The following is a 26,827-nucleotide window of genomic DNA, read 5'->3' on the forward strand; positions in this document are numbered from 1 at the left end:
CCCTGTCCCTCTCCAATAAAAACAATAAAAAAATACCAAAAACAAATCTTTAAAAAAAGAAAAATATCAGACTCACTGTCTCTCCACGCTATGGTGTTTGCGAGCATGTGTAAACCGAAAGCACAATTCTGTCTCACAAGAGAGTAAGAGACAGAGAGAGTGACCACGGACCTATGACACATGCATGGGAGAGTGACCGTTCAGTTAACGCCCATGTCTAACACCAACATATGTGACATGTTACCCTGTGCAACTATGACATGCATGTGCACTGGACACAGACACAGAAAGAGACCATGCACCTATGATGCTCTCACATGTGCACACGGACGGGAGTGAGATGCCTCTCAGTTAAACCCACATCTGATTAACACCAACATACTAAATGTGACAACATACCACATGCCACTATGACAAATGTACACGTGTGCAATTGCACACCAGACACAGGGAAAAACGGAGGGGGAAAAAGATGCATTTTGACTTTAATGCGTCACACAGTGTACGTATTATTATTATTGGGGTGTGCCTCCTGGTCGAGATTTGTGCTCCACTGAGCACCGCTTTGTAGTTATATTTTGTGAAAGCACCAGTAGTTATCCCCATAATATTGATATCAATTGTGATATTTGATTTTGTCCATATCACCTAGCCCTACACTCCTAGTTTACATCAGGTTCATATAAGGACTGTGCTGTCTACAGCAGTGGTTCTCAAAGTGGGGTCTGGGGACCTCCAGGGGTCCTTGGGGGGTGGGGTTCCAGGGGGTCCCCAGAAAATTAAGTTGATACATAATTTTAACCACATTTTACAATATTTTATACTTTGGCTGTTCAAAAATAGCAGATATACAAGCTCACATTGTGTCACTCCGTTCGTACATCTGCTATTTTTGAACATTAAAAAAGAAACTCTTGAAAGCATCGGAAAATGTTGAATCATTTTGGATTTTTCACACAAATCTTCTCTTGGTGTCCTTGGCAATAAATCTTTTAAGATGGGGATCCGTGGCCAAATGCATATCAATTTGGGGGTCCTTGACAAGAAAAAAGTTTGAGAACCACTGATGTACCAGTGACAACCAGGAACAGACTGGGTGACGACCACGAAGAGTGTGGTGACATCTGGAGAGACAGAGGACGGCCGGAGAGACGGCGACCCGGGGTGGAGTGGGTTGGCAGCCCAAACCATTTCTTCTGAGAGGAAGAACCCAAAAGCAGACTGCAGTAAAACCTGCAAGGAGGGTTTAAAAAAATCCATCAAGGTAGAATGAGACATTTTTGCCTAGCAGCAATGATGACGATGCAACGCACAGAAGAATGCCCACTTCTGGTCAGACGAAGGAGGAGCCAGGCCCGGAGTCAACCCACAGTGCCTAGAGCCTCTTAGTGTCGCCAAAACTTGCTGTTAACATCTCACCTGCCACCCTAAACCCTAACCCTCTCATTAGCACTGTCTCTTACTCTCCTCAAGAGACAGTAGGGGCTGTAGCATGCCACTTGGACACATACCGGGGTCTGATCAGCCTCGGTCGGGTCGCCTGGAGGAGGGTGTCTGTTGCGAGACCCGAAACACCCAGTGATTCCAGGAAACAACACTGATGATGTGTCCAAGTTTGTGCATCAGTAGATGTATTTATTTACTGGTCTACAGTATAGGTCGCTTTCTCTTGGCTTTATTTGGTGGTTGTTACTGTATGTAGTTGGAACTTGGCAGTGCAGGCACGTCATCGTGACCAGGAGACTTGGCATGTCACAGGTCATCCAATATTCAGGTCATCCAATATTCGCAGTCTAACGGAATGTTGGAATCGTATCTCGGTCCTGGTAGTCATGACGATATATCCCGCTGCTGCACCTAGGCAACACCAGAGTTCATGTTTTTCTGCTGGACAGATTTGATTAGCAGAGAAATTTGCGCTAATCAATAGGGGTGGAAAAATATGCTGTAAGAACAACGCAGAAGTTTTGAACCTAAGAGGTAAAGAATTCACATCCAAATGCTTGTTTATTTGTGTTTAACCAGGACATTTTAAAAGAATGTCCCGGTCAAGACAGTCAGCAGCACATAAACACAGTGGAAGATGGACTAGAAAAGCGTGCACTTCGGAGGGCAGAGGTCTGCCAGACCGGGTTGGCTACCCAGGGCACGCACATCTTTGGAAGTTAATTGTAACCAATCGGAATGGAATACTGAAAATCGTGAGCTAGGCTCGTAAAGACCCCAGGCAGCTGTCCCACAATGCACTTATTTGATGTGAGGATTAGAAATGGCAAATTGGCACCTTATATCCCTACTTCAAGGGAACGTGAAAATGTGGGGGAGTAGTTTCTGACTTCAATTGAAGTCAAAGTTAATCTTGCATATGTGAATAAAACACAAAAAAAACCTATGGCTTGCTTTGGCAGCATTATATCTGCAGAAATGTATGTATAAAATACATGTCCTTTAAATGGTTAGAGTGCTTGATTTTTATTCAAAGACATTCATCCTGCACTGGCTGTGCTGCAAATACCCTCAGGGTACAGTCTTGACAGAAATCCCCCCAAAGTATTCAATATACATACAGTACAATCCAATACCTACTTTTCCCAAGTCAACCTCAAGGCTTTTTATTGTTTTTATGTCTCTCCACAGGTGTGCTGTACTTCTCTATCCTCGGTTTTCCCTCCTGCTGACTATCTCTTTCCCCAGGTTTTATCCCTGGGATTGATCTGCTCAGTTTTTCCCATGGGAGGCTTTGTCTCAATGTGTTGTTTTTTTTGTCCTAGGGCTGGCCAAGCGTGTTGGTGCCAGACTTCTACTGGCTTCTACATCTGAGGTGTATGGAGGTAAGTAAAACTTAAAGGGAACATTTTAATGTGTGAGATGACCTCGCATCTGAATCGAATCCCCTTTAACATCCTTTCCATCTCAAAAGAATAAGTCAGTTGTCCTTTTCTAATGAAAAGAGAACAAAAGAACATCCCCAACCTCAACCTGGATGTGACTGACAAACCATTACTTTTTATAATTACTTCTCACCCAAATCTTCACATCCAAATTGGGGAGCAATATTTGTGAACAGTATGAAGAATTAAAGGGTTTGCAACTCCCTATATAGGCCACACCCTCGATTTGCTGCCATTTAGCACTTTCTTCAATGTTTTTAGCTACCTAAAAACTACCCCCAAAACTACACATTATCTCTGGAGTCATGTGATAAACATGTATCATTCAGATATTTCATTCATGTTCCATTCTCAGTGTTAAGTGTTATGCAGTATAAGTTAAACTTAACGTTACAACAAACCTTTTCATTTGATTGGAATGTGCAACATCTGTGAAACATTTGGAAGATGCATAATGATCTTGCATACAAAAAGATAAAAGCCCGTGTCTTGCCTGGAGGCGGTCCACAGGGCCACTGTGACTCCGCGACACCTGTCGATCTCAAAGACACCTGACTTCTTTTGAGGGTAATTTGTTTTCCCGCACGCATGAGATAATAACTAGTAAAGCGCGCTCCTCGGTCAGAGAAAGAGAACTAACGCTAGTTGCAACACATAACCCCACAGTCTCAACAACGTGTCAAAGAGGTGCACTGCAGGTTGCTCATACAATTTCAATATGAAAGTTAGGCTACAATGACCAAATAATGACCAGATAATTCACATCCCTCATTCACCTGAAAGGTGTATAAGCACTAACAGCCATGTGCTTTATACTTTGTTTTGGGATGTTAAGCAATGAAAATGCAACGTACTGTATTCCATGCATGTGATAGCTATAATGACAGTATCAGTATGCTGAACCTGGTCATGTTGACATCAACCAGAAAACAAATTATTATATGCATGGACTGATTGATACATAGAAAAAATAAATGAAAAAAATCAGATACCCCCATTAAGCACGTACTGTATACTTAATGTATGCTTACATTGTGGGGTAATTATGAATAAATAATGAATTGTCGGTTACTTCAACTTTTTTATGCAGGTATGACATTTTATAAACATTGTGGGTGGTTAATAATGAATACATATTTAATCACCAGTTTACTGAATCAACACATGGTGCTCTAGATGAGCAGACCAAACAATGAACCCTAGGCTAACTGTTAAGCTCCACAAATGCCCACTTCACATGTGCATGCACAATCTGCGCACACAAACAACCGATCAATGAGGACTCTTGTCAGTTGTCTGCCCTGTAATCTATGCGTTTATCATGTGGGCTTGCTCATGGCAATATTCCCTACAGAGCTAGCAAGTACTAACTACTAGGCCTAATTCGCCTGCCTGTAAATTGATTGCATTGCTGCCTTGGGTTTTGGCTGGTTCATGCTGGACGTGCTGTTACTAGATAGTGTGACCTTTTTATTGGAGATCTTCCCATTATGTGGTGCCTGACTGTGGAGCCTCAAAGATGTGGTATTTCTCAGTCATTTTTGACTACATGCCATTCCATATTGTTTCGTAATGCCATCATTGACAGAAGAGGCACAACAGATATGTGTCATTGTACAATACAATCATCTTGTGACTCGGGGTAGGATGAAACTCTTTGTCAGAAATATTTGGTGTGTACCCAAACCCATGACAACCTCCTGGTAATAAAGTGTGTGAATGAATCCCAGTACAAATGTGCAGTGCATTGTTACTCAGGAAAACAACACGGATTAGAGTTGCTCCGATTGATAGATCAGCGATAGCGATCGGTTGATTTTTTAATTCACTGATCCGATCGATGACATACATGAGCTCTCATGCTGAGCCCAGCTGCTACGCTCTCCTGTTTGCCGCCCCACCACCATCACCACACACACACACACACACACACACAAATTTAGAAGGACTTTAATGGACTAAAATACACCATTAGATTTGTGATCTCTCAGTGGATATGTTTTCAACACAAATGCACATATTGCTTCAAGGCGATCTAACAATGGCAGGTAATGTTAACACATTGAGTGCCAAAACCGGCTTTAACCGGCTATAGCCATAGAGAACGTGTTCCAAAGATTTACTGCTCCATTCACTTCCTGCTTAAAGTATTTGGGAAATATTCTGTATCTCGGCTCCTGTGTTTTACTATGTATTTTTGGCGAAACATGTTTTTTTGAACTGGCTGCAATTATGGAACGGATTACCGTGATCAGATTTTTTCCCCCCCGATTTTTTCTTCAAAACACACCCAAACTGACACTAATTGGTACACATTATCTCTGGGGTCATGTGATAAAAAAAAATTGTGTTACAGACCCAGAGGTGCATCCGCAGAATGAGGAGTACTGGGGACATGTAAATCCTATCGGTCCACGAGCCTGCTACGATGAGGGCAAGCGTGTAGCAGAGACCATGTGTTACGCCTATATGAAACAGGTACATGTTTATTTATTTTGTTATGTTATTCCTGCTGAGAAAATACAGTAGCAGGTGAATATTCTTCAGGGATTCTTCAACCAGTTTCGCAGGATACAATAAATTACATGACCTAGGATTAGGGATGGAGATCGTATTTTCTGTCGATTTCGATCTCCTTATCGATCCGATTCCTTATCGAACTCATTATCCTTTTCTATTTTTGGTAGTTGTTGACAAATTGGTGCTCATCTGGGGCACTTAAATGTGTTAAATTCATAAGCCAAAACCTTATTGAGTTCCGATATTCAATGACTTCTGAATCGGTTCCGTCTCTCTCTAAGTCGTTTTCAGACGAGCCCTAAATTCTCGATCCCCATCCCTACCCAGGATGTAAATTCAGTATTTTGACCTTCTGTGGAGTGAATTGGTACCCCTTTCATACAGGGATAAGACTGTGGCAGAAATAAGCAGGAAAAGCAGACTTGGATCGGATCCCACCAGCTAGCATGCTGAAAAAGATTTCATATATTAAAGAATGTCATATAAAACAAGTCATTTAATTATTAGTGCTTGGATGTCTTTTTAAACATTATCATAGTGTAACAGCTTGAGCAAGTGGAGGTGGACAGTTCCATCCTATACATTTTCTTGTTCATCACTTCAGTGGGATTTTAATGCAATATATAATTTGGTGTTTTAACAACATCTCATATTCTGCCATGAAACTGACTTGACAGCGGAGGTAATTATAAATACTTTCTTATATTCATCAACGCGACGCAGCTCGTCCACCCCCCAGTTCCCTCGCTTACATAAAAGTTTTTTTACGTAAAAGAACCATTTGATCTTACCTTCGTGAATCAAAGACTGCCTCATTTCGTAGCAGGGTTTGGAATGTACAGAAGCAAATGAAATGTAAACAGGGATGCCCGGTCACATTTGTCTCTACGGGCAACAGTTAATCGAACAAATCTATATTAATAATCAAACCATGAATTTAATAAAATAATAGATTCATAATGTATCCCTATTTTGGGCATGTGATTATAGACGATCTGTGGTGATTTAATGTGGCTTAACCACTTAAGCCTTATTTCATACTTCGTTGTACGAAAAGAGCTGTTCTACCAGCTCGTAATGTGTTGCGATGCATCAGCTGGTGAGCTTGTAGATCGGCTATTTTAACTGACGATGTTAAAAGTGGTTCAATGAATTGAAGGCCATAACATGCAGCATGATTTATAGGGCATAGAGAATGTGGATGACACAAGAATGACTGAAGGCTTTTTGAGCTATACTGTATTTCCCTCTAAGAACAATGATGTGATTGGGGGAAATGCAGTTTTTAATATTCAGGTTACACAGTTATGCACACACACCTCACGTAACACATCAGTTATGGTAGACGTAAGATGTGGTGTCAACTCACACTCTACTTCTGCCTTTCTATTTCCACACATTCTCAGACATTTGGATTCATTCTTTCCCTTTTCCTTTTCTCATGCTAACTCACTGACTGACACCAGCCTTTGATGATCTGATTTGATTGTTGTGACTTGCCTTTTCACTTAGGCAGGTGATATTTCTTTATCTCGTCCCTGCTTCCGCTTTTCTCTTCAGCTGCTCATCACCCTTATTCCCTGGCCCAGGGGAATTCTGAGAAAGTGTCCGCCTCCCATATCCAGTTGTCAGTCACATCAGCAGGCAGGTTAGAATATCGCAAATGACAACTGTCACCCAGTCCCTTCAATTGAAATTCATTGACATTTGCAAAAGTGATGAGTATGAATTAGGCAATGTGTGAAAAAGCTTGTCCCTACGTTCTCCTTGGACAGAAATAATCACTGATGGGGCTGATTAAATGTTAACACCACTTGCTAGATTCCAGCAGCTCAGACAGAGCTCAGAGCATATGTAAATTCCCATACAGCCTGACTCGCCGTTGTTGGTGTTCATCTTGGTAGCTGCATGAAAGTAGATATGCAAATTAGTTGGTGTAAATATTGATTCTACAAGACTATGATGCACTCCTGCAAACCTGTGAAAATAATTGGCCACCATCCATCCCCTCATTCGTTTGCTCACTTCCTTTATTTTGTTCCTTTATTTATTTTTTCTGTTATCGTTCTCCTTTGTTCCCTGCTCATAATCCTCTAATGTAAGGCTATCACATTGAGAGTGCTGCAGGTGGAAGATACCCTCTTTGACCCTGCTATTAATGTCAAATGAGGGCACACACACGCACATACATGATGGTAGTTCTGTGCAAGTACTTTGTAGAATATAGATCCCATAGGAAAAAAATAGAAAAGTGTGATCCTTGGAGCGCAGATATCCACCAGGCCTGGTTGCATACCTAGGGCTGTGTCAGTCGTGGGGTGCAGCCGTCAGTATACAAGTAAGCTGCAAGGGGAGTAGAGTTTGTACGACAGCCGGTCGTGGTGCCCCTTATGGGCAGAAGTGAAGGCACTTTTGGAGGTGCGGTCAATAGTGGCCGCTCAATATTCGATTTCAATTTGGTTGCTTGTAGGATGTTCCGTTCATGATATATGTTTATATGTTATACCCCACACACAATTTTGTGAAGGCAATTGCAGGCAATCAATATGGACTATCAAAACCATTTTTGACGAGGGTCCATGACTCATGACATTTCTGCAACAAATAATAACATCTATGGTGTATGTAGCACACCCTATGTGTGGAAGTGAAATCGCTTTTGGCTCTGAGATGTTTAGATGCCCATGAATGTGTGATTAGTCGCATTTTTGCATCTGATTTTAACTTAAAAAATCTGACTGATACATACATGAGCCAGAGAATTTATAGCGATTTGTGTGAGTTTTTGTGTGTTTTTTGAAGAAAATTCAATATGGCAGAAACTCTAATTGTGTGACCTACAGGTAAAGAATGTGATACAGCCTCTTGATGTGGGGGTTCTTCTGTGGCCTACTGGGAGTGTGCGTGCAAAGTTTTACGCCAATTTTCCTCAGTTTAAACTAAATTAAAAGAGATAGATTATTCCTATACCATTTACTACCATATATTCAGATATACTGTTATCTGAATTACTGCCTGCGTCACTTTAAAATAGTGCATGGTTTACTTTCTCCAAAATATGTTGGTCACCTCAGAGCTATTTTTTAAGCAAACGTATTTTATACACATGGGTTGGGACACGACATCCACCCAGTAATCATACATGACAAAGGGTCTATGATTAGACTTGAGGTGGAGCAGTATTGCAGCTTCAGGGGGTGAATGACTGCAGCTCTCACCCCTTTATCTTTGTCCAACATTTCATAATCGCATCCCATTGAATTCATTCCTCCTGCATATTTTGAATGCATTCACGTGTACATGCTGCGTGTTGTTTAGCCTATCGGGAATAATATCCGTCTCCTGTGAGGTGATGGGTCTGCCATGTTGTTGTTTGTCACATGGAATTAATTTCAATTAAGATGAGGATTAAATAATGCCCACTGTGATGACAAGAACAGGCCCTTATTATTGTTCAGTTTAGCTTATACATGAAAAGAAAGCACCTCTGCAGCAGTGTGCCTGTACGTTCTATATAGATATATAGTATACACTACACACACACACATTCATATAGGAGGTCCACTTCATCATATTGTCCTTATTGTGTCATTGTGTTATTTGCTGGGTGTGCCCATTGTAGCATGTTTTACATTTCCAAGTCTTCATTTGTGTTGAAAAGCCAAATAAAGCACCTCTCTCCATCTGAAATATTATCAAAGCTTGAGGGTCACTGGAACGAAGTTTATGGTTGTTGTTTTGTTTAGTTTTTTTGGTGGGGGTTAAGGGGTAGTCTATATATTATTGTTATTATTATTATAAGCTACATTATATATTGTAAAGCACCTTTCAAAATGATATCAAAATGTTTTACAGGAACATTCAATACACATAAAACCAATAAAACATAACAGACAAAACCAGATGAAATAAAGAGATTTCATAAAAGATTTTGTGTCACCCTTTTCCCATTCGGCACTTTATTATTTGTTTATTTTTCAGTTATAAATTTGTCACACACATACTCTTGCGTCACTGTTCTGCAGAAAGAATTGCAGATCTACAAGCTGTGTCACATTGCGGCGTGTTGCAAGCTTATAGATCCGTTATTTTCGGTGAAGAGATTTGGTATAGAGGGAAAAAAGGAGTTATATTATCAATAAAATCATAGTGTTTTGCCTATTTTTTGGGGACCCACTTGCAATCGCTGTAGTGAATGTCTTCAGAGCCACTATTGACTTCTGTGGTTGGGTTACTCTAGGTTCAGCTTGGTTTCTGAGCAATTGCTCTGCGAAACTGAGTAAAGATGGCTTGTGATCAGTATTGATCTGTGGCGGCTGAGATTCATAGATTTATTTTGGAACGATCCGCTTGATGATGGTTGCCAGGCTGACCTACATAATGTACATGACCTGTCTTAGGAATTCTTGGAAAGATTAGAGTCCAACAAATCGATATCTTGCCCCTGTTGATGGGCTCCTGCCATGTGACTGATTGCTTTCTTATTGATCCCCGTCACATATCATTGCGTAGATGGTTCCACTTGTTTTCTTTTGTTCCTGAGTTACTGGGCAACAGGTTCTGATCAGTACTATTCATTGATTATACATTTTTCTTTATTTTTCCATTTATGAATAAATGGCTTTTGTTGTTAGATTTCCCATAGGAAGGATGTTCTCAATACTGTAGCTACTGTGAAGTTAGTTGTGATAGCATTAACATTTTCCAGTCAGACAGTATTCCCTGTGATTGTCCTTATGCTTTAATTTTGTCCAGTTTGCCAGCTTTGATCCCTGGTAATATCTTCCGCCTGATTTGTATGTGCTGATGTACGAGCCGATCTCTCGCACCGAAAATACTGCAGCACATGTACACGCTCACACAACCCATCGCACTGCAATGTGGATCTGCCTGTAGATATGCCTGCTATTTTCAGTGTGAGACATGAGGTCCTCCTTTTGAATAAGTCACATACGAAACCTATTGTAAAATATATTTATTTTCCTATTAGTTTAATTCAAAGACATTGTATATCTGGGCTCTATCATTACACTTGCCAGGTGGCTATTCTCTTTTGAGTTGGTTGAGCCTAATCTTTCAAATATCTACTCAGTAAACATGTGTTGGAAATGAGCGTATTGAATGTTTACTCAAAGAGAGAGAGAGAACAATAAAGCTTTCCCAATTCCTCCTAATCAAAGCAAATATTCTCCTTGGTATCAGCGCCTGCTGCTGCTGTGTGTTTTGCCTTATGAGGAGAAGAAGAGTATTTACAATATTATGTGGATGAGGATACTTTGAGGACTACTAAGAGATTTTCTTTGTTTGGTGTCTCCGGTCAAGTCCAGATGGCAGAACAAAGGAGATTAATGTTTTTATGTTGGACAGAAGTGTTGTAGTTATATTTGTCAATAAGAGATTATAAGTGGGTGCTTCACTTTGAAAATCCCTGTCCTAGACTGTTCATTAGATTTGTAGTTCATTAAAAAAAATATAATAATTGTGACCACAGTAAAAGCAATTTCTGATAGTATCTTTAGTTATAAGATAAACTTTTATTGATCCCGGAAGGAAATTCAAGTTTCTAATGTTTTCTTAGTAACTGTCCAATTGCTTTTTGCTAATAAATTGCTGTTTATTATTGTTGTTGTTAAATTCTAGCTTCTTTGCCCACAGGAAGGGGTGGAGGTGCGAGTGGCACGAATATTCAACACATTTGGCTCACGAATGCATATGAATGATGGACGTGTTGTCAGCAACTTCATCTTGCAGGCACTACAGGGAGAACCTCTCACGGTATGTTTTGTGAGCGCGAGTATTCCATGAATGGCGGTGTAAGTGATATATATTGATTGATTGACTGAATACTTTATTAGTCAGAAATGTAAACGGCACGAGGTACAGTCAGACATTTAGGCTAAAAGGATTACACAAAAAAGTCCTGTGGACTTGTTTCCATTGTGGTCCTATGTATTCAATTCATCAACTTAGCATAAAAATCCGCCCAGCGCGACATGTCGCCTCGGAAAACAAGGAAGTGTATTTCTAGCTTCAAATGTTTTCAAAAACATTCTTGAGAGCAATATTTAGCTGTAAATTACATTGTGTGTTTGTTTACATGGCTGTCATGTTGGATACAGCATAAAAATCAAGCAGCGCAGCTAGGTGCTCTGAGCCTTTGATTAGACATCGGTCTGTTATTGAGCTCATCGGTCATTATACAGAAATAACACACTGCTGAATTCAGCGATTGACCAATCCAAATCAAGCATTCAACCAAGCCATGTAATAAATTGTATTATGTGAATGAACTGAATTCACACATAATCAGTGGGCTGTAGTGGCAATGCCCCGCTAATCGCCACAATCCACTCTTCTGAAGAGTTCAGCGCTGACTGAATATTGAACACGATAGATAGGCCTTGCCGTTGCATGTCCTAATATAATATATACAGTAATGCAATCGCTCTCTTCTTCTTGTAGGTATATGGTTCAGGATCACAGACGAGAGCATTTCAGTATGTAAGGTAAGTCCCTTTATTTTAGCTACACAAAATATATTTGTAACTTATATTTAACTCTAAGGGGCTACAACAAATTGTGTAACCTTCTGTAACGGTTATGCTTGCGATGCAAGAGTGTGGTCTAGCCAACACCAACTCGGGACTCCTGAATCGCTGCTTTCCACACCCTCCCGTCTAGCATCAGGGTCTTGAGACAATGTTGTTAGCTCTGCTGTAGCGCCGCAGTGCATCTACGTAGGTGGTGCACCTCTTTCCTTTCCCGGCTGGGTTTCCTTTCCTGGCTGTACCCTGGGTTTCCTTTCCTGGCTGTACCCTGGCACAGTGTCAATTTGCTTGCCACCAGTTCTGGGTGCCTGATACAGTGCCCAGCCAGCCTTATCCTTCTCTCTCTGACCTTGTCTATGACCCGTGGTAGGTCCCCGTAGAGGTCCACATTTCTGATTTGGTTGTGCCCATGTGACACCTAGTGCCATTCGTAGCATTCTTTTGTAGACTCCAATTCAGGGCCCTTTCCTGTTGTCCATGGCTCGGCCCCATACAGCAGTACTGACTCTACTGTAGCTATGAACAGCCGCCTCTTGAGGTCTTCTCCCATGTCATATTATCCCATGTCACACTCCTCATCCCATGCAGGGCATTCCAGGCAAGTGCCCTCCGGACCTGTTTTGTTGAAGCAGTCCAGTCCAGTTATGCATAATTGGTGGCGATAATGGAAAATGTTTCCATGAGAGAAACCCTGCACTATGTTGATATCATCAAATTCAGCATTCTTAACACATTCACTGCCAGGGGCTTTCTAATGCTGGCAGGTAGCTTCTGCCAGCATTTTTAACTCATTGAGTGCCAGAATTGCCAGAATTATTTCTGGCTATGTTGTCCCAGTGCCAGAGTTTTAGGGTTAGGTAAAAAAAAAAACAAGGAGTGGATGGAGCTGCAAATCTTCAGATGATGATATCTTGGGTTCTGAACATGTTTTTCTTTTTTTTTACTATTTTTTTCAAAAACACGTCAAACGTGTCATTGGCACGTTGCGCCATAGCGGTAAAACACGTGAAACACACTCAATGAGTTAAGCATTCTGACAAATCTTTCAAGAACCACATAATATTTATCTCCAGTATGATCGATCTCCTGATGGTTGCTAATCACGGAGGAAATCACTGTACACACAACTAAAATGTCATCGTGACTTCCCGTTCTCTTGTTATACCCAGTTGAAAAACACAGGAGCCGAGATACAGGATTTTAAAGTAATAAGTTAACCAGGAAGTGAATGGAGCAGTAAATCTTCGGATGCCGTTATCTTGGGTTCTGGACGTTCCAATGGCAGTGAATGTGTTAAACCAGGGACCCAACATTAATTTAAAATCTTTCTGTTTTCAATATTGACATTGCTATAGACGCAAATACTGAGCAAGAGTTAAAGCAGTTAGATACAAGTGACCTGCTCCTCTGTAGTCAGTGGTATCTAATGCCAAAAAGGGTTGTATAGAGCTCACTGAAAGCAAATATGTGTGTGTGTGTGTGTGTGTGTGTGTGTGTGTGTGTATAATGTATATGTATATATTGTATATACCGTGTATATATATGTATACATATACATTATATCTCAACGAATCGACATGAAAAAAATGTAATCGTTTTTTTTATAATCGACACAATCAAGTTGTCTGACTTACCACTTAAGCCCTATTTTATACGTTTGTATCCCTAGACGGATGTAGAGCACACGCAGCTGTTGATAACTGTCATAATGTCATCACTCATCAGGCAGGACAACTTCCTTCCAACAGCCTGAATCTCTCTCACACTTTACGTTTTTTTTTCCCTACAATATGTACGTGTGTGACAAAACATTGCAAGGCAACTCCCATCCGCATAGATGTTTTGACAGCATGTCTCTCCCCTGATGCGGACTCGTATAGGCAGGGACAGATCCTCCTTTGGTGTTTGATGGGATTATCAGTGCTTTTCTAGTAATTGAGTTCAATTCAAAGGCAGGGAGACGGCTTGTTGATTCGAAAATTAGGAGTATTAGCATGCAAACCCTGCCACTGTGTGGCAGGTTCATGGATTTAATAACAGTTGTTATTGGCAATCGATGAGCGTGAATGGTCATGTGGCGTGAGTACACGTGCATGTTTGAATTTGCATTGACAGAAAGGACCATGATGTGGGCTTTGAATACCAACATGTACGCAGAAATTCACACATTTCTGCCTCATCCTCGGAGTCTCCGTCTATCACTCTATCACTGGCATCTTGGTCTGATATTGTGCAGGCACAATAAGCTGCAGGCTGTTACCAAGTGGGATTGTGTATAGGCATTTTAGTCAGTGAAAAACCCTTTACATGTCATAGATCGACCAGGAGGCAGGCTTGCAGGTAAAATAATATCATTTATTCCAGGCCTGGACAACAATAAGTGAAATAACAAAAGAAATAAACAACTCAAAACTCAACAGAACATAACTAACAGAGAGGTAAGGTGTCAGCCTCTCCCCATGGCAGCCCACACTCAACTGACCAGCTCTCCTTCAGCTCTCCTTTATATAGTCTAACAGACCCCACCCATGGCTACAATCAACCAACCCCGTGCATTCAAAATCCACCCAAGCTGCTCCCCATGTAGCATTAAGCAGCTCCTCAGGCTTCAAGGCAGCCTCCCCTTTACAGCATCTGACAAACAGATAAACACAAGCATATTAGATTTCATGTCACAGCAGAATGTGCACCTTCTGTGGGACTGAGAATCTACAAGTTATACAATACAGCATAACATACAATGCATTTAGTAAATTAGTCAAGCTGCTCTGTCACATTTCTTACCCCCTCTCCTTCTGGGTTGTGCATACCTGGTACACGTGACAGATAGTCAGCAATGAGGTTTCTACTACCTGGACAGTACTCAATAATAAAGCGGTATGGCTGAAGAGCCAGACACCAGCGCAGTATTCTTGAGTTTTGACTCTGCATGGAATGCATCCACTTCAGGGCTCGATGGTCGGTTTGAAGCATGAACTCCCGTCCGAGCAGATAATATCTGAGGGAATCCACTGCCCACTTTATGGCGAGACCCTCCTTCTCGATAGTAGAGTACTTTCTTTCTCTGTCGAAGAGCTTCCTGCTCAGAAACAGAATGGGCCTCTCTTCTCCAGGCTCTCCTTGGGCTAAAACAGCACCTAAGCCAACATCAGAAGCATCCACTTGTACAAGAAACTTATTATTGAAATCAGGGCTCTTCAGGACAGGATCTTGACATAATAATTCCTTTAACTTTCTAAAGGCTTCCTCACATTCTTCAGTCCACTGAAGATGGGAGGAAGTAGTCTTCTTAGTGAGATTAGTTATTGGTGTAGCCAGTGTGGCAAAATGAGGCACGAATCTTCTATACCAGCCAATTAGGCCAAGGAATGACCTTACTTGCCTCTTGGTTTGCGGTCTGGGTATTCCTCGGATGGTCTCCAACTTCTCCACCAGCGGCTTGATGTGACCATGCCCGATGCGGTACCCCAGGTATTTCACCTCCTCCTGTGCCCACGAGCATTTCTTTTGGTTGATGGTTAACCCTGCCGTCTGGAGCTTCTGGAGGACCTGCTGAAGATGATGGAGATGCTCTTGCCATGACTCACTGTAGATTATAACATCATCAAGATATGCTGCTGCATATTGTCCACAATCAGATAAAACAATGTCCATGAGTCTCTGAAATGTAGCAGGTGCCCCATGAAGACCAAAAGGCATCACAGTATACTGATACAAGCCAGTAGGTGCCCGAAAAGCTGTATATGGTCGACAAGCAGTGGTAAGTGGGACCTGCCAATATCCCTTACAAAGGTCTAATGTGGTCATGTATTTAGCTTTGCCTAACCTTTCAAGCAGTTCGTCGATTCTGGGCATTGGATAAGAGTCAAAACAGGAAACAGTGTTCAATTTACGAAAGTCTGTGCAGAATCGAACACTTCCATCTTTCTTCGGAACCAAAAGAACAGGACTTGACCACTCACTTTTTGAAGGCTCTATTATGCCCATTTCCAACATGGTTGCTACCTCCTTCCTCAATGACTCCACCATTCTCTCAGGAACACGGTAGGGCCTCTGCCGGATTGGTGTAGGAACCTTCAGAACAATGTCATGACTGATAACCTCTGTGTGTCCTGGTCTCTCCTGGAAGAGAGGAAGGAACGACTTCTGCACCTGACTCAGCGATTGTTGTTGCTCCTCACTCAGATGTTCAGGAGCCTCAATGGCACCCCCTTGAGGTCGAACTGGTTCCATGTCAGACTCATCATCATCTCCATCCTCTGCTACCCGCACCATCATCACTGGTTTTGCTGCTGGGATAACCTCTCTCTCCTTGAACACTCTTAGCAGGTTAACATGCAAAATCTGCCTCGGGCGTTTCCTTTCTGGGCACAGGATTTCATAAGTTACTGGTCCCACTTTTCTAGACACAATATAAGGGCCTTGCCATTTAGCAAGTAACTTAGATGTACCGGAAGGAAGCAGTAACAATACCTTCTGCCCAGGTTTCAATTCTCTCTCTCTAGCATGTTTGTCATACCACACCTTTTGCTTGGTTTGGGCCTCTCTCAGGTGTTCTTGGGCCAGGTGTCTCATCTTTTCCAGCTTGTCTCGCATTTGGAGGATGTAGGAGGCAACACTGCACTGGGCTGGCTCTCCAGCCACCCAACTTTCCTTGAGTACGTCCAGGGGCCCCCTAACCTGTCTGCCATAAACCAACTCAAAAGGGGAAAAACCAGTCGAAGCCTGTGGAACCTCTCTGTATGCAAAAAGGAGGAAAGGAATCCATTTATCCCAATCCCTACCCGTCTCATCCACAAACTTTTTTAGCATGCTTTTCAGTGTACCATTAAAACGTTCAACCAACCCATCCGTTTCGGGATGATAAGGTGTAGTTCTAATGCCTGTGATGCCTAGCTGCTTGTACAACATTTTCATCAGAGTTGACATGAAATTAGCACCCTGGTCAGTTAATATTTCCACAGGAACACCAACTCGGGAAATCAGATCTATCAGACATCGGACCACGTGTTTGACTTGGGTAGAGCGTAATGGATATACTTCTGGGTATCTAGTCGCATAATCACAGATTACAAGAGCGAATCGATGCCCAGAACTACTTTTAACCAATGGTCCAATTATGTCCATACCAATACGCTCAAATGGTGTGCCAATGATTGGTAACGGTTGTAACAGTCCCCGATCTGATTTGCGAATTGGTGCTACTTTTTGACACTCTGTACATGTCCTACAGTACTCCTGAACATCCTGATAGAGTCTAGGCCAATAGAATCTCCGACTGATTCTGTCATAGCTTTTCTGTTGGCCTAGATGTCCTGCCCACGGGATGTGGTGTCCCAAATTTAGAATTAGCTGATGAAATGATTTAGGAACAACCAATCTAGGTACCTCACTGTCTGCATTGTACAAAAGGTTATCTTTGAGGATGTATTTATCACCAATGAGATTAGCTCCTTTAACAGGTTCACCATCTACCTCACATACCTTAGTAAACAAAGGTTGCAGCAAAGGATCTGATCTCTGCAGCTCCTTAAAGTTGTCAGGGACTTGCCACTGTGGATCAAGCAGAGTGGTCTCAGGATCTGGAGCAACCGAGACTGGATCCTGCACCCTTGCTTTCCCCACATGCTTGTCATGGCGGCGCTGCCTTTTATCCTTCCTAACCTTCGTACCCCCTTCAAAAAGACCTGGGTGGATGTCAGGAAGGGGTTGCAAACCTTTGGACTGAGACCTAGTAACCATAGCACATAACTTGGGTACAGACTGAACAAGGTTAGTTAGAACTGGTAGATCATCCCCCAAAATGACATCATATGACAGTTGATCAACCACCCCCACCCTCATCATGTACGCTTGACCATCAACCACAATATTCACAACAGCAGTAGGATACATTTGTTCTTTCCCATGAACACACCCCAAACCTACTAGTTCCCCAAAGTTCAAAGACTCATTATCTACAAACTTTGCTTTCACCAGTGTCTGGGAACTACCTGTATCTAACAGTGCTTCAGCATCCTGCCCGTTAACAAGAACTGAGGTTAAATATCGGGATTTGGCCCTTGAAATCTGCATAGTGGGCTGAAACTCTGGTCTAGGAACATAGCACATATTAGCCTCTTTAGGTTTTTTAAGTGGACACAAAGCTGCCTTGTGCCCTGGTTGATGACAATAGAAACAGATCAGAGCCCCAGTGCCATAGTTAGACCTTGTCCCACCCCCTGTATCCCGCTTGGGTAGAACCTCATCACCTTTGGACCCCTCTGATTTAACCTGCCCCACAGTCACCTTGTTGGGTCGAAATGGCTCTCGAGGTGGCTCCCGATGTGCAGCCATATACCTCTCAGCCAGTTTTGCCGCTTCCTCCCCCGTCTGTGGTTGATGCTCTTTCACCCACATTCGGACATCTGGGCGGAGAACACGCAGGTACTGTTCCAGGATCAAAGTCTCGGCCACCTGCTCCTTCGTCTTGGTCTCTGGTCGCATCCACCTTCGGTAGAGTCCCTTCAACCTATTGTAGGTCTCCCTGGTCGACTCTCCTGTTGGTAGAGTATTGGATCTGAATCGTTGGCGGTAGGTCTCTTCGGTCACATCGTACTTGGCAAGTACAGCAGCTTTGATGTCGGAATAGAGGTGGGACCGCTGCTCGTCCATGCTGGCATAGGCCTCCAAAGCTTTGCCCGTGAGGAGGGTGACGACACGAGCTGCCCACTCGTCATGATTCCACCCCCAGGTCCTGGCGATGCGCTCGAAGCGGATGAAGAAGCTTTCGACGTCTTCACCCTCACTGAAGTTTGGAATCTTGGCTCTGTCGTACCGGTGGATGGGCTGCTGCTGCTCCGGCTGGGCAGGCTGCGGCGTTGTCCTATGGCTGGGCGGCTGACGTTGCTGAGCTGGAGTGGGCAGGGCAAACAGACTCTGGTGACTGGCTGATTCTTCAGTAACCCAGTCCTGTTTGGATTTTTGAGACACAACATATTTCAGATCTTCAAGCCCATCAAACAGCATTTTCTCATGTTTTTGTTGCTTATACATGAATTCTCTCATTTCATTCATAAATTGTTGCCCAAAAGGAAGGGTCTCCGGTGAAGAGTAAGGAGAAGTACTTAACTCAGCTGTGCTGTGAATTTCCACTGGTGCCACTTTCGGCCTTACGGAAGGCTGTTCAACCTCTGGCTCTCGATTCAACTGCTGGTCTGCCACTGCTTGGCCTTCACCAGTCAGCACTGATGCCATGGCTCCTCCTTCCCCCGACTCAGCGACTGGCTCCTCCTCATTCTCCTCCACTAGTCCCTCACCATTTTTGGTGAACGGCTCTGGGTTTTGCCGGGTAGGTCTGCCCGGTCGGCCACGCCCTCGTAGAGACATTTTAGGTGCTTTTCCACTGACTGTTATTGCTCCTTGGAAGCTTTACAATCCCACCACTGCCACCATTTGTTACCAAGTGGGATTGTGTATAGGCATTTTAGTCAGTGAAAAACCCTTTACATGTCATAGATCGACCAGGAGGCAGGCTTGCAGGTAAAATAATATCATTTATTCCAGGCCTGGACAACAATAAGTGAAATAACAAAAGAAATAAACAACTCAAAACTCAACAGAACATAACTAACAGAGAGGTAAGGTGTCAGCCTCTCCCCATGGCAGCCCACACTCAACTGACCAGCTCTCCTTCAGCTCTCCTTTATATAGTCTAACAGACCCCACCCATGGCTACAATCAACCAACCCCGTGCATTCAAAATCCACCCAAGCTGCTCCCCATGTAGCATTAAGCAGCTCCTCAGGCTTCAAGGCAGCCTCCCCTTTACAGCATCTGACAAACAGATAAACACAAGCATATTAGATTTCATGTCACAGCAGAATGTGCACCTTCTGTGGGACTGAGAATCTACAAGTTATACAATACAGCATAACATACAATGCATTTAGTAAATTAGTCAAGCTGCTCTGTCACACAGGCACAAGCTGCTCTCCTTATTTGAAGCTCCCCTTCTTCCCATCTTGTCAAAGCAAACATTTCAAATGGAGTCCTTTATAATTTCAATCAGTGCCACATAAACAACAGAAAGCCAGCCTCAAACTTGAACTTGACTTAAAATGACTTGACTGATCTCACTTGATGATTTCCTGTATTTTTGAGTCCGCAAAATTCTCACAACATCTTTTGGAAGTCTCCAGTCACCTTCGAGCCTGGTAAACCATCCCGGTCACGTGAATTCACATTATCATGTGTCTTCTGCAGACCGGTCTGGCCACAACGCTGGGTGGGCAGTTTGCCGAAACCAAAAAGTGGAAGAGAATTCACACGACCGTGGATGGTTTACCAGGCTAGTCACCTTCACCTCTCTGCCAGACTTTAACCACTTAAACCCTATATTATCGTTAAAACAGACCTAAGTTACAACTCTACTTAGACGTTTTTTTTCCGTCTTCACCAAATCCCTTCTCAAAAAATAGCCGATCTACAAGCTCACAACTTGTCGCACTCTCCACTCTGCAGCGCACATCACATATCCTGTACAATTTTCTGTGACATCATGACTTCAGTTTTCTGATGTATCAGTTTGCTTCCTTTTTTATTTTATTTATAATTTTTATCCCTCGATTTTGTAACCCTTTTTTCACCCGGTGCCAATTTGCTAAGTGATCCTGGGCACTACACTCCCCCCACCAACCTAGGGAGGCCTACCTAACTACCCTAGGAGACACGGGGAGAACATGCAAACTCCACACAGAGTAGGTCCTTTCGCCATCCCCACCTAGGGTATGGGTGCCCCCAGCGCCCACAGCGTCCCCAGCGCCCACAGCGTCCCTGGCGGGACTTCTAGCTGTGAAGCGACAGCGCTACGGACTGCGCCACCGTGTGCCTTGCAGTTTGCTTCCTGAAAGTAATTTTCACTAGTTCTCCAGAAGCAAAGGCTTTTATATTCTCTTAGTAGCCTTGTAACCTGCTAGCATGAACTCCCAGACCCAGTGAGAAATCTCAATACAATTTAGCAGGATAAAGACGTGATTGGGTACCAAGGTACAGCTTGACCTCACCTGATATTGTTGGATCTACGTACTTACTTTCAGCCCCTCGCAGGGGAGTATTTTCCACCTTTTGATTCACAATTGATTGCTTTGACAATGGAGTGAAAACAGAACTTCTCGTTCTCACTCATTTCTTTTGTATCACCATGTTTTATCCTATGTCTAATCTCCGTTCCCTCTAACCAGGATATATTTACAATAGTTGTTTTGCCCCATGGCCCAGAATAATTCAACTTTGATCTCTTTGAGATCAAGCTTTGATAGAGCAAGATCATAAGCACTGGGACTTTTCCCCTAATTGCACCAGTATTTAGCTACTATCAGTTTAGCACAAACCTTATGGAGCTCTTTCAAGCTTATACAATTCTGGATATTTATTTTTCTTTCGATTACATTTTCTTTTTTCTTTTGTATAGTAATGTCATCAAGTACAAGGAAAATCTTTGTAAGTAAATCCTCAATCTCAAAGTTTTGTTTATCTCCCTGTGGTTTTTAAAGCCTAATTTATGCCGTGTTGTGCTGTACTGTATGATGTTAAATTAGACTTCTCTCATGAGGCAACGGAAAGGAAGATGAAAGAGTGGATGGCTGGATAGCTGATTTCTGATAGGGCCCTTGAGGTGGATGGATGGTTGCCATGTTGGGGGAATTGTCTGTGAATTGGTCAAGGTGAATCAGTGCATTGATTTGAGATAAAAGGCCATGGTGTGGTGGTCTTCTGGGGACCTGTCCAAACCAATACGCCAATCGTGGTTGAGTCCACTCTCACTATGTATTGTCACCACTCTCCTGTCAAACCATCTTATTTAACCGTCCTCCCTGTCAGTGTTTGTATTTAGGTGAGCTGCTTTACATTACACCCCGCCTGACAACAGGTACAAAGTACAACATGGCAACTTGTTCATGCAAATGAGCATAAGATGTCATGTTGACATAAATCGGCATCACAGGCTGTCCATTCTGGCTCCGGTTTGCCTGTTTTCCTTTTCCAAGTCTTTTTTTTTTCTTTTAGGTTTGGAGAATTGCTGTCAGGAACAAACACCCCATGTCCCCCAACCCCACCATTAACTTATTGTATCAACCATAGACAGAGGTAGAGGTCTTTCAGTGAGTGCTGGCTGTGGTTTTATCACTGGAAAACAGAGTTCGCCTCCACTGCGTTCCTTTCAAAGCCCCTTTGTTATGTCGAGCTGCTGTGGCATCGGCACCCTCTGTGCTCACAACAGTGAGCTGCATCTGTGCGGCTGTAAGATCTACGCAGCTGGCGGGGGGGTAAATTATGGGCATATTTGTCTGTATCTAGAAACTTTAAACCCGCATTCAAACTATGTTCACTGGCACACATGCACTTACACGGCAATAGCCAATCAGATTGCATTGTATTGGATGTCTTTTTCGTTTTCTCTCTCTCCCAAATTGTCTATTCAAACAACTCAATAAAAATTGCTCAGGGGTTTCAAAAAGCATTTGTGTGTATGTGCATTAATGTGCTGCACACACACACACACACACACACACACACACACACACACACACACACACACACACACACACACTACTCTAATATGGCTTATTCAATATAAACAGCCCAACCTATCGGACTGGCCCTCAGTGTCCACTGATCTTGTGACTTAGTAGCTGTAGGCTCAGCTAAATGGCTCCCTGCTGTATTGTGGCATCGCTGAATTTGGAGCGCTGAACCCAGGCAGGCTGGCCCCAGCTCTCTGACCCCCCCGGAGCCACAGAGAAGGGTAAGAAGCTTAGAAAAGACTTGATCTGGATCCCAGCACCCCGTGAACCCAGATTAGGCTCACCCAGCCCAAGCAGCCTATAGGGCATTATGGGCCAGATTAACATTTAGGCCATAGCCAGCTTCATTATTTATTTATTTGTCTTTGGGGTTTACTCTGGCAGTGCTTACCTGATGACATTGTGAACCATAAGAGAGAGAGGAGAGAAAGTGGATGTGACCACTTCATGGCAGATTTAATTTGATTCATGAAATGTTTGCATGATCAGATTACGTTGTAAGGTGTACTTAATGAGCGTTTCTCTTCTTTTTTTCCTGTACAATTTGATCGAGCCACAGCACAGATTCAGATGCGTGTTTGGAAATGTTGGAAGGCATTAGGTAACATGGCTTCCTCTTAGAGTTAGCATAATCTTTCTGCAAAATCGCTCTTTTTGTACACCACCAGTTATACAAAGTATAACACAGGGTTAAGTGTTAGTCAGACTAATCAATTTAGTTGATTCAAATTTTTTCATGTTGAGTCATTGAAATACAAGGGGGAAAAAAACTTGCATATGTCATTATAAATAAAATATGTATGTGCCCAATTTGTCAACACATATAAAAAGAAAATATGTATAGCCTAAACGAGCTATGCTTGTATGCATATTATAGACATGATGCAATTCTTTAAATGTTTCAGTTTAGAGCCCTTGCCCCAGTTTAGAGTTATTAGATCCCTCGCCGTCGCCGTAGCCCTGGCCACAGTTTCGCCTATTGGACTTTAATCATGCCAACTCCTTTGTCACGCTATTCATTTATAATATTATTGACCACAGTACATAAACGCATGTCTTACTATCTGACGAGGAAGGATGGATGAAATCTAGCTGTATCCAGAACAGATCCATTCCCCATTCCGACGTAGGACAGTGATATATTAATCCAAAAGACGAATTTCCCCTCAGTAATCAATAAGCTCTGGCCATAATCAGATAGCAGCGTTTCACTTCCAGTATGCCCTGCTGTATTATTTCCAGCATCATCTTTTTACCTCGGTAAAGGTGAGCTCCCGCAGAGTTTGTGTTGAAGTGTGCTTGAGCAAGACGCTGAACCCCTAATTGCACCCGATGAGCAGGTTGGTGCCTTGCATGGTTTCCTCCGCCATCGATGTATGAATGTGTGTGTGAATGGGTGAATGTAATGCACAATCATTGTAAAGCGCCTTGGATACAGGCGCTATATAAATGCACCATTTATCACCATTTGTGCAGAATGTGTGTACATTTAGTGGACCTACAGTATATTTTACTGTATGTCTTTTCCAAGCTTTGAGCGCTGAGCAGACACTGTTGACAATTTGAAATCAGTTGTGGATATTTCAATGCTTTAACACATATACACAATATACAGATACACATATTTTTGATAAACAGCAACTGTTTTAACTTTTCTCTTTAAACATTTAGAAACAGGTGTCAGCAGTTTGTGCCTTGCCTTTACAGTAGGTTAATGACAGAAATAGTACATGCTGATGTATTTCAACATGACGTTTTTAAGACATGGACATACATTATGCATGTATTTTGAAGAGGCCAGTGCATTTGCAGTGCCTTCAATCAAATACATTATATACAGTAATAAAGTGTGCACAAATGTAGTCGGCCAGGCCACGTTTGAGGTGGGGATATTTCTCCACCAAATGTTAGTGATAATACTGGATGAGTGACGTGCTGTGTTGAGAATGTGATTTAAGTAATAATCCTACTGCTGCTTTTTCCTTTCTCAACCTGTCCTGCTAAATGGTAAGGCCAAGTTGCAGCAATGGTCTCATTGGCTCAGCATGCATGCTAATGTGTGTACAGTAGGTAGATAAGTACACGTGTTTGCAAACATTAGACAGACCCAAGCGTTGTTGGTTTTTATTGTTAAGACTGACATAATGGGTCAGAGGGCTTCTGAAAGGGATAACGGGTCAGAGGGCTTCTGAAAGGGGAATGATGCTCTGGAGTGCCTCACGGCAACAATTGTCTCTTCCTGAAATCACTAGTCTCTCATACAGCCCAGGGGAATTCTTTATTCCCTGCTGAAGAGGATGTTGTTGTTACGTTCCACTCGTTTCCCACAGTGTGACAAAACAGCATTGAGACTGGGTCACAGCAGCCACTGTATACCGGCTGAAAAGGTTGCTATTAGCATAGTGTTCATACTGTATGTTATACACGTGCACAAATGCAGATGGTAAAAGGTGTCTAAGGCTGGTTCATTTATACAACCATACAGCATGACATCGCTCGATAGAACGAGAACAGATTTTGAAAAACTGATAGTCGCTTTTCAGTCAGTCATGTGACAAAGTGTAAAATAGCCCATGCGTTGTGGTCCTTGGCTATTTTCGGGCAAGAGATTTGGTCTAGATGGGGAGTGGAACCAGTATAGAGCTCTTGGGCTTTAAATGATTAATAAGTCCTCTGATCCTTCCCGGCTTCTCTCTGCATGTCGAACACATACTGTACCTACATTAAGCTACAAACAGAGAAGGGAAAATGAATCAACATCACACAATGTCCCTCTTTTTTTCTCCTCTGTTCCGCTGCAGTGATCTGGTGAACGGCCTGGTGTTGTTGATGAACAGTAACATCAGCAGCCCTGTCAACCTGGTGAGCACATTCTTCTGCATGTGGTCCTCAATGCCAGTGATTCTTAAACTTCTTAATTTCAAGGACCCCCAGTTTGGAATTCATTAGGCCACACCACCCCATAACTCCAAGAGTGTACAAATGGAACCAAACGCTTACCATTTGGTTCCATTTGTTCACCCTCGGAGTTACAGACCTGTAAGGGTCCATTTGTTTTGTATTAACTATCAACAATTTAGCTGGGGACCCCCGGTAACCCCCTAAAGGACCCCTGGAGGTCCCCGGACCCAAATTTAAGAACCACTGCTTCGGACTGTCTAATTCTGTACTGGTTAATCCTGGGCAGTCCAGTATGCGTCACCTGTACCTGTTTGCTATTGATCGGATCCAGGCTCATGAAATTCTATTCACAGGGGAATCCAGAAGAACACACCATATTGGAGTTTGCCCAACTCATCAAAAGTCTTGTCGGTAAGGGTCAAGAGCTTCTTTCCTCTCCAACCCCCCACGCTCCAATCATTCCTGGCTTTGCTTATATTCCTGCCACTTCTTTATCGATTAATGTCCATCCGCCCATATCTTTTTGCCCCCTATGCCTTTGGTTCTCAAACATTTTCATGTCAAATTCATATGTATTTGGCCACCGACCCCCATCTTAAAAGATTTTGTGCCAGGGACCCCCATAAGAGAAGATTTGTGTTGTTAAAAACTATTCAAAAGGGTTCAGTTTTTCAGATTCTTTCAAAAGTCCACAATGTGTTGCAAGTATAAAATAGGATTAATTAAATAAAAATAAATTGGTGGGGACCTCCTGGAACCCCCTCAAAGACCCCTGCAGGTCACTTTGAGAACCACTGTCCTATGCTCACATACGTTTTCTATCTTATCTATCTCATTGAACTCTCTCCTTCAGCTACTCAGTTTATGTCATCTGACCATTAGCTGTATCTTTGTGAAGTGCAGCATGGTGTGTGTGTGTGTGTGTGTGTGTGTGTTGTTACTCAATGCTATCAAAAGTGTTGATCTAAGAGGTATGAGTCTAATTAGTGTTAACAATGGCTCTCTCTTCCTTCTATTTATTTTGTGCCTGCATGCAACATATGCACGCACGTGCACACACACAGTAAGCCAAAGTCAGATCCAGTTCCTTCCAGAGGCCCAAGACGACCCACAAAGGCGACGACCTGACATACGTAAAGCCAAGATGCTACTGGGTTGGGAACCTGTGGTATGTGCACAATAATGACAATGTTTGGACTTGATAGAACATTATTTATGTTGATATTATGGTAGCTCTGTACTGTATGTTGAATAGATTTAGACATGCTATAGAGTAAGCTGAGCCTACTGAAGTTTTGTGCACTGATCACTGTCTCACCAATAAGAAGCCGGTTGTGAGTTGTCTTTCATAATTAATCTTGGTGTAACAGTATACCTGTAGCTTCACAGAAGATGTGAAATC

At 42.7% G+C, this 26,827-nt stretch overlaps 1 protein-coding gene across 1 annotated transcript in view; it reads left to right on the forward strand.

Moving 5' to 3' along the window:
• uxs1 (UDP-glucuronate decarboxylase 1) overlaps positions 1-26,827 on the forward strand; it is a 49,979-nt gene that overhangs the window by 22,178 nt on the left and 974 nt on the right. Inside the window, exons 8-14 of the mRNA XM_084084344.1 lie at positions 2,772-2,831; positions 5,248-5,369; positions 11,067-11,186; positions 11,874-11,917; positions 25,326-25,386; positions 25,779-25,836; positions 26,490-26,593. Coding sequence (XP_083940470.1) covers positions 2,772-2,831; positions 5,248-5,369; positions 11,067-11,186; positions 11,874-11,917; positions 25,326-25,386; positions 25,779-25,836; positions 26,490-26,593 — 569 coding nt within the window. The remainder of the gene's footprint in view (positions 1-2,771; positions 2,832-5,247; positions 5,370-11,066; positions 11,187-11,873; positions 11,918-25,325; positions 25,387-25,778; positions 25,837-26,489; positions 26,594-26,827) is intronic.

This window comes from Gymnoscopelus microlampas (genome assembly GCF_963454915.1).
Source record: "Gymnoscopelus microlampas genome assembly, chromosome: 17".
Taxonomy (NCBI): Eukaryota; Metazoa; Chordata; class Actinopteri; order Myctophiformes; family Myctophidae; genus Gymnoscopelus; species Gymnoscopelus microlampas.